The sequence below is a fragment of the Epinephelus moara genome, chromosome 1 (assembly GCF_006386435.1).
Source record: "Epinephelus moara isolate mb chromosome 1, YSFRI_EMoa_1.0, whole genome shotgun sequence".
In the NCBI taxonomy this organism is placed as follows: domain Eukaryota; kingdom Metazoa; phylum Chordata; class Actinopteri; order Perciformes; family Serranidae; genus Epinephelus; species Epinephelus moara.
This window is the reverse complement of record NC_065506.1, coordinates 3,658,041-3,666,938: the sequence shown is the minus strand read 5'-3', so window position 1 is coordinate 3,666,938 and position 8,898 is coordinate 3,658,041. Positions and strand designations below refer to the sequence as shown.

The 8,898-nt window shown below is 37.6% G+C and overlaps 2 protein-coding genes across 2 annotated transcripts in view; one reads left to right on the top strand and one right to left on the bottom strand.

Moving 5' to 3' along the window:
• The window catches only part of hddc3 (HD domain containing 3), a 10,100-nt gene extending 8,664 nt beyond the window's left edge, over positions 1 to 1,436 (bottom strand). Inside the window, exon 1 of the mRNA XM_050041698.1 lies at positions 1,286 to 1,436. Within this exon, the coding sequence (XP_049897655.1) occupies positions 1,286 to 1,397 (112 nt within the window). The 5' untranslated portion in view covers positions 1,398 to 1,436. The remainder of the gene's footprint in view (positions 1 to 1,285) is intronic.
• A 60-nt stretch (positions 1,437 to 1,496) lies between these two features.
• Positions 1,497 to 8,898, top strand: part of vps33b (VPS33B late endosome and lysosome associated) — a 46,496-nt gene continuing 39,094 nt past the window's right edge. The window contains exons 1-5 of the mRNA XM_050049816.1: positions 1,497 to 1,630; positions 1,937 to 2,033; positions 7,091 to 7,171; positions 7,292 to 7,353; positions 7,456 to 7,505. Of these exons, the coding sequence (XP_049905773.1) occupies positions 1,938 to 2,033; positions 7,091 to 7,171; positions 7,292 to 7,353; positions 7,456 to 7,505 (289 nt within the window). The 5' untranslated portion in view covers positions 1,497 to 1,630; position 1,937. The remainder of the gene's footprint in view (positions 1,631 to 1,936; positions 2,034 to 7,090; positions 7,172 to 7,291; positions 7,354 to 7,455; positions 7,506 to 8,898) is intronic.

Genomic DNA, 8,898 nt, shown 5'->3' with positions numbered 1-8,898 from the left:
TTTCAAGTTGTAAAAAGTAAAATGTTTTGTTAAAAAACTATTTTGTTGCATAATGAGAATTGAGAAAATAAAGCAATTTATGTTCTTGATGTGTTTTTTTCTTCCTCAAAAAGTATCGATAAGAGTACCTTTAAAATACCGGATCGATAAGCAGTACTGATAAGAGTAGTAGTACCGTTAAAATCTTAACGATACCCATCCCTACTGATAGGAGACCCCGGGGCAGACCCAGAACATAATGGAGGGATTATATATCTTATCTGGCCTTGGAACGCCTCGAGATCCCCCAGGAAAAGCTGGAAAGTAGGGAGAGGGACATCTGGAGTACTTTGCTAAGACTTCTGGCTCCTCGACACAGCCTTGAATAAGCAGAGTAAAATGGATGGGTTTTGGGCAAGTATGTTCATAAGGCCGGATTTCTTGAGATTCATCCTAATAAAAACATGTTTTATGCTGAATTACAGACATTCCATGATTCTGTCTGTAGAGTATGTAAAAACAATAAAGCTTTAAAAGCATCCCATATTAGGAGACAGTGTGTCCAGTATTAGGGACAATACTGCCAGATGATTTAAGATGGCTTGCAATTTTGCTTAAAGCACCTTGTTTTTAAAAGTGTTACTTTTTTTTCTCCTTTCCTATTATTTTGTGTATTAAGGCTGGATATTGCTTCTGATTTCCTGAATCGATTCAATTTCAATTCACAAGGTCCCAGTTTGGTTCGATTTCCAATTTAATTCAATTGGATTGGGGATATTTTGTTACAATACCAATTTTTGCTGGAATGTGAAAGAGATTCTCAGAGAACTAACACTGTGAATTTTACAAGGAATTTTTCCTTTAAAAGAACAAATTCAGAGCAGGATTAAAACTGAATATTTTATAACTAAATGCTGTTTCTAGAGCAGCAATAGTACTATTAAAACAGCAAAGTTATAATATACACTCAATACCTCACTGGAAACCATTCTTAAATGTCAATAAAATAAATCATATTCCATCACAATGTGCTCTTTTTAAAAAAAAAAAAAAAATTTTTTTAATGTAGCTTCAATTTTTTTTTCTACTTGTTGCTTTAGTTGTGTTAATTTTCCTTCGATACTCCCTGTACTGTAATTGTTTTGTGTTGTATTATTTCTGTGCTGTTAATAAAGTGTCTTTGGAAAAAAAAACATACATATATTATTATAAATGTACTATTTAGTTTGGTCTCACCACTTGTCAAATTCCTACATGACAGATTTAAGAGCAGCACCTGAAGGCATCACAACAAAAGGACTCCTACCGATGGGGTGATTAATGTAAGGCGTTCCCTCTGGGTCTTTACGGCGCTGGTTACGATGTTTCTCTGCGGCAAAATTAACTGTCTCTAACAATAAAACTGCGTCTGAATTCATGGTGGAAAAATATCATGTAGTGAAAGAAAACGGGGTCAAGTGACTTCAACGGCGCTCGTCTACGCTACGCTCAACACCACAGACACATATACAGTGTAGCAGTCCGTTTGCTCTTGTGTCCGGGGGGAAACAGCGGATGAGTATGATGGGATCAATTCCGCTTTTTCTTGGTACGGAAGGAAGGAGTTTGGTTTAATTATCAGCGAAACGCCCTTTTGCCGATGTTCTGACAGGTATTCCCTGCTTGAGTTCTGTTGTTTACTAAATGTGTTTGTGAAATTACATCTATTCAGCGCTTGGCATTTTGACGCTAGTCTTTAAAATGGTGTGTTGTGAAAGGTGTGTTTTTAGCCTACAAGCTAACCTAGCTGGTAGATCAACCACAGCACATAGTTTTTATTTCTGTGTTTCTGTTGCTTGTAGCCTTTCTGTCATGACGTGTTCGGTTTCTGAAATAGTAACGTTAGCGTTATAGTAGTATTGTTTCATCTGTGCAGTGGATGAGTGATAATTGTCTTGTCCCCATTGTCGTGGCCCAGCATGGCTCATAGTGGCAGGAGAGACTCCCCGGAGCTTCCTGACTTCTCTCTGCTCAAGAGGCTGGCCAGAGATCAGCTCATCTACCTGCTGGAACAGGTACAAACAAGTCACAGCATGTACAGTTTTAGGCTGCAGCTGCACACTATACCACCACTAATTAGAATCGGAATCTATTGTATTAGCCCAGTTAGTGTGTAACGTTACATGAACAATTTGATGCTGTTTTTTATTGTTCTCAATGTGCATACATTGGCATTGACAAAACAGCTAAAAACAAGAACAACAAAGCTGAAGGAATCTCTTGCGCTTCAGCCGCTCCACAAGCAGAGGTCGGTGGGTCACTTCACAAGGACTGCATGGTGCACCCAAATTAAAGATTGGAGCACACAGTTCACTTAGATGATTAATAAAGTTCAATACAACAAAGTTTCAACGCACACTGAATCTTAATCAGAGTCAAACAGTCATGGTACAGATTGAAATAACTCAAATAACCTCCTCTATACAAAGAACAATGTCTCATTGGAAAATCAAGATGGGGATACTCAATCAATAAGATAAGATAAGATACATCTTTACTGATCCCACAATTGAGAAATTCCAGTGTTACAGCAGTCAAGGAGAAAGAGTCAGATTAAAGATTTAAATATTTAAAGACTTCAAAAACTAGGCATGCAAAAAAGTACAAGAAACAGCAATAAATAATAATAATAACAAAAATAATAGTAATGAGCAGTGGATAAAAAGCGAGCAATGGATTAAAGTGAACATATTTAGTGCAAGGTGAATATTGTATGTGCAAATAAACAACAACAAGGGGGGACAGTTATGCTTATTATGGTGTCCCTAAAGTGTCCATGATGCAGTTTATTGTGAGCAGTGCTGGTTATGTAGCCTGACAGCAGCAGGCAGGGAGGACCTGCGATAGCGTTCCTTCACACACTTTGGGTGAATCAGTCTATCACTGAAGGAGCCTATATAAGAACAGCACTCAGTAAACAGAGAGGTGTGATATTATGAAACGATCAAATATATATTGCCTAAGAACAACAAAGCTGAACAAGGTTAACATTTAACTGATATGTATGCAGCACTGTATAACTGTATGAATATAATGTTATATAAAAAAGTATACAGTGGGTAAAGGAGTATTCACACTTTTTACTTCAGTGAAATTGTAATACCACAATGTAGAAATACTTTATTACAGGTTTAAGTCCTGCATTCAAAATCAAAAGTGCTGTGTCTAACTCTGGAGAAAGAAGTCTCTAGTGAGGTCCTCAAACACACACTCTGGATTGGTGTTAAGTAAAAGTACACTAGTGTTGATATCAATATACTAATAGGATAACTTAGGTATTTTTCAACCTGGACTCTTTTTCCCAACATTTGTGTCTAAGTGACTCAAGGGAACAGCAATTTCATTGAAGAGGCCCCGCCCTCACTTCCAGCAAATAGTGTACTGTGCAAAGCATTGTGGGGATTTTATACCCGCAGAGGATCCACACATGCATCCTTCGAATTTCTCTGAAAGAAGGACTCAGTCCTTCATGAAACTCGGAAGGATCCTTGACATTGGCACAGTCCTTCGGCGGGGTTTGATGACGTAACGTCCTTCAAATTCGGCTGTTTGAGGATCCTTCCTTGACATTAAGAAACACCTACTGAACCCTAAAATACTCCCGATGGCTGTTCCATTGGTGTGTAACTGTGTGTGAGTGCTTACTGGGTAGCAGGTGGCACAGGGTATGGTAGCCTCGGCCACCAGTGTGTGTTTGAATGGGTGAATGTGACATAGTGTAAAAGTGCTTTGAGTGGTCGAAAGACGAGAGGGGCACTATATACAAATGCAGTCTGTTTACCATTTACAGCTGCAGTGTTCTCACTCAATACTGGACCAATTTAAAAAAAAAAGTTGTTTCTTTTAGTCACTTAGACACAAAAACATGGGAAATTAGGGTGCAGGTTCAAAACTACTAAAGTTATCTCAAACAAACAAACCACTTACCTAGCAGCTGAGGTCCCAGATTTACTTAAAAGATGGGTGAGTATGTTTCCTTATTGTTCATATTCACAACACTACTATAGCAGGTAACTTATAGTTATTGTCGTAGATACCATGCTATATCAAACCATCATCTAAACTTTGTAAAACAAGCCAGCTTGCTAACATCCCACACAATTCTTACCAAAAACGTACTTCTCCCTCCAGCCAGATGCTAATTTAGGTAGATTATTGTAGTGAAATAAGATGGGATCCTGTAGGTAATTCCTCATTTAAACCTCATGAATCAGCTGTTCCTCATCCATTGTGACTTTTCCAACACAAGTGACAGAATAAAAACGGGAGCGGGGTGTTTCACAAAAGTTCAGCTCAAAACGGCGCACTGCGGTGAGTCGTCTCGCTTGTGGGCAGTTAGGGCAGTCCAACAGAAAACAATGCAATCAAACTGATTTAGTTGCTGACGCTCACTTGCCTCGCATACAGTTAGGACATGGTGTTATGCAGAATATCATGTTTTGGAATAATATATATTACTGAATTCTAATTAGTGATGCATTATTGTGTTCATCACTTCAGTGTTGCAGGTGGTAAAGGTGGAGCTCAATTTCATCTATAATAATACATTAGTTGGTGATGATTTATATTACTTATCTAAATCTTCAAAGTAACTAAAAACTGTCAAATAAATGTAGTGCAGTAAAAAGTACAAAATCTATATAGATATAAATCTAAACATAGAGTTAATAAACAACAGCTCTGGTGGACATTCCTGCAGTTAGCATGCCAATGGCATGCTCCCTCAAAACTTGCAAGATCTGTGGCATTGTGTTGTGTGATCAAACTGCACATTTTAGAGTGTCCCTTTTATTTATTGTGTTGGCACACCTGTGTTGTAATGATGATATTTAATTAGCATCTTAATATGTCACACCTGTCAGGTGGATGGATTATCTTGGGAAAGGAGAAGTGCCCACTAATGTAGATTTTAACAAATTCACCACCAAAATTTGAGACAAATAAGTGTTTGGTGTACATAACAAATTCTTAGATCTTTAACTTAAACCTGTGAAAAATTGGAGAAAAACAATGTGTTGCAATTACATTTTTGTTGAGTGTACAGAAAAACATCCCAATGAAATTTGTAGACAGTAAGGCAGTAGAGTTGGCTGGTATACAAATTTTGTTACCGTTAAACCTTCCCCACATTTTCCCGGGGTATACAGTATTATCGTGACTAATTAAAAATCACTTTGAAGGGCTCAGAGGGAGTCGCCAAAATGTCTGCTTGTGCTTATACCGATCAGAAACAGAATAGCAAACATTACATAGGCCTAAGAATACTGAAAAATAACGACAAAGCATATACAACATTAACAACTTTTATTAACAAATATTTAAAAAAGTGCAAATGCAGCAGTCAACCAAACAGAATGAAATAACAACAAATTGTTAAAAACAAGGCATAACCGAAAATGGGCTTATATAATCCTATCAACGGGAAATACTGTTTGTTGGTTTATTTTTTAGAATCTACCTTTAGTTTGAAAACTTCACCCTCTCCAAGTCCCAACCTTTCTGTCCGTCAGAACAGGCTACTCCTCATTGAAAATGACAATTAAACAAAGTATAATGATAACTATAACAGCACCCTATGCTTCAAAACTATTCAAGGTTTTTCGCCAAAAAAATCAGCATGTTTACTTTTTCCAGCTGGAGCAGGGCACGTAGTGGATTGACAACTTTGGCCATGGTGCTAAACACCCGCTCTGATGGAGAGCTTGTGGCACAAACGCACAGGTACTTTTGGGCAACCCTCAACATCAGAGGAAAACGCCTGGCTCCATCACATTTCCACCAGAGAAGGGGATCTTCGTCTCCCTAAATAACAGGCTCGCGACAATAGGCAGTTATCTCTGCTCCTGCTCGCTCCTGTATGGTGCCGACTGGACCTGCCACCGCATCAGCTTTTCTTTGAAGGAGACTGCCCAAAGTCATCTGTTTTTCGGTGGTTCGGGTTGCGCTTCTCCCTCCTCCACTCTGATGGCCACTGGACCTGCTGCTGCTGCTGCTGCTTGCAGAAGTTGTAAAGTTGTGTTTATTTTGCAACCAACTGGCTTGATGCGCGGCTTGCCATCTTTTCTTCTCTTTCTCACGTCTGAGCTGTCACGTGATGACGTCACATCCAAACACTTTATCAAATGTCATCTCCCGACAACAGTTAAGGGCAGTTATAAGAGAAACATTATAGCCTACTGTTAGTTTTAAATTGTAATTAGTATTAAATTGAAAAACTCAACCACACATACATAGGTGCTGGACAAACACTCATTATTTAGGCATTAAATAAATTATATTTAATATTATATCAGGCTCCTATAGGTCTATATGGGTGGCAGATTTTTTTAATGACGGTAATGAAACTGATACCGTTGCTATTTTTAGATACCGCGGGATACCTTATTACTGTATTATTGCCCAACCCTATAAGGCAGTAGTGTAATGCTGCAGAGATCAAATGGTGCTGGAACAGATATAGAGTCATTAATGTAAAAGGTTGCTGTATGTACATGAGATTGTTGGATTTGGCAGTACAGTATATATACAGCATTCTTACATTCATATTGACAGTGATGGTATTTACATGTTAATAAACAGTGTGTTTAAACTGTAAAAATCTATTATTTCCAGGCAGAGTGAATTACAGTGGATGTTATGTGTTACAGAGTTATTGACAGTGTATGACTGATGCTATCGGTTTATCAGAGTGACAGCCTGCTGCGGGGAGAAACTCTTCTGTTAATGTTTTTGTTAGAGGATGTTAACTGAAAATACAATTCTCCAAGTATTGCTGGGTGCAATTACAAAGCAGCTGTTGCAAAGCAAACATTGCACTTATATACACACCCTATCTGTGATGTCACAAAAGGTGCTGGACAGGAGAGAAACATTTAGCTTTGACTTTTTAAAAAAAATGTTAGAGTGCCTTATTGTCAATAAATCCAATGGAAACACTAAAACCAACAATAAGTTGCTAACAAGTTTTTACTCTGCAACTTTGCCAAATAGTTCATTTTAATAGGCAGAGAATCAGGTCTGTGTTGTGAACAACAGCAAGCATTTCTTCCATCTTCCTGTCTTTGTCGCACAGCTGCCGGGGAAGAAGGACCTCTTCATTGAGGCAGACTTGATGAGCCCGCTTGATCGTATTGCTAATGTATCAACACTAAAGGTGAATCTTATCAGATGCTACTCCTCTGACTCCTGACATTAAAACATGCTTGAGAAATATTCCAGTATCTTTTTCCAAACCTTTTGTCCTCTTTTTTTTTCCTTTTTTCTTTTTCCACAGCAACATGAAGTCGACAAACTCTACAAAGTGGAATACAAACCTATTATCAGCACGTCAGATCAGTGAGTCCTGCGCCGTCTGTACTCCTGTCATTATTTTATACACACACACAAACACACACATATGATGTGACTGCCTGGCATTGTGACGTTACTCTCTTCTAGGCTCTGTTTTCTGATACGGCCAAGAATACAAACTGTCAAATGGATATGTGGTGAGTAGAGCTGGCTAGATCAACAGTTATTGTTTAAAGTGGAAATAGACAAGTTTTCTGCTTTAACTTATCATTATGGGGGAAATGTTGATTGCACAGTGTAATGGCCATGGAATAATGACACCATTGGCACTTAGATTGGTTTCCTTCCTTCACAGATAAAGCTGAAGCCAGACTAGAAAAAACAGTGCTTCACATTGATTCTTAGATGCAATGCATCACAATGCGATTCTGCATCGGTTCACAAATGTCAAAAAAATGATTGTTAATAACGTGATACTGACAGAACAAAAGATGCAGTATTCAACCACCAGGGCAGTGCAGTACATGGACAGTCTACAGTGCGGACACACTAGAGTTAGCTTATCTAACTTAGTCATTTATCCTCACAAAAGGCAGCCGTTGCAAGCAAGTTTTAATTTAATGTCTAAATGATAACATTTGTGAGATGAACGTGAAATCTTTTGTAAATATTAGGCCTTGTTGTTTTGGTTGTTTGATCTGTACCATGGTTTGATTGACAGCTTATTTTATTTTTGTAGTTTTCATTAGTTTTTATTTTGTTTTAATTTAGTTTAGTTTCAGTTAGTTTCCAGAGTGGGTGTGCTTATTTAATTTTAGTTTTTATTATATAAAAATGTTTAGTTTTAGTTTAGTTTTTATTATTTTAAGTATTAGTTTTAGTTTTCCTTTTAATCATTATTATTACATGGGGATATTTTGTCAAGGGCAAGATTTACATTAGAAGTTCAGAGAAGGTATTACATAACAAACATAACACTTTGTGAAGGAAATTGACTTACAGTCATGTAGACATTCCAGTCTCAATCAACACACGCACCAATGCCTCCTCTTTCTTGTTGTGTTGCCAAATTTGGCCAGATTGACGGACTAAAACTAAAAGACATATCCTGTATTTTTTTTATTTTTTTTATTTTATCTTAAGTTACTTTACACAATATTGTTGCAGTTAATTATGTTTTTTTTTCTTATTTCTGTTTTTTATTTTTGTTTCAGTTAACTAAAATGTTTTTGTACACCTAGTTTTAGTTTTTAGTTTAGTTTTAGCTGACGATAATAACCTTGTTTCACAGCAGCCTGAATGAACTGCACCAAGCTGCCAGACAGACCTGAGTTTGTTTTAACTGAACCAAACGGGTTGGGTGTGAAATAGTCTTGGGCGGTATCCAGGCCTGGAATTTCGTCATTTCAGGGGCAAGGCCACATGGCCTTTCGCGTTGTCAATTTTTTGAGGGCACAAAGGCCAAAAGCCAGGGCAGCAAGGCCATACAATAAAACAATGATTTTAAGTCCACGTCCATAATGAATTTAATTTAAGGACTAAGGATGTATAACTATCTGTGAAATGAATAAATAAAACAAGCTCAAGTAA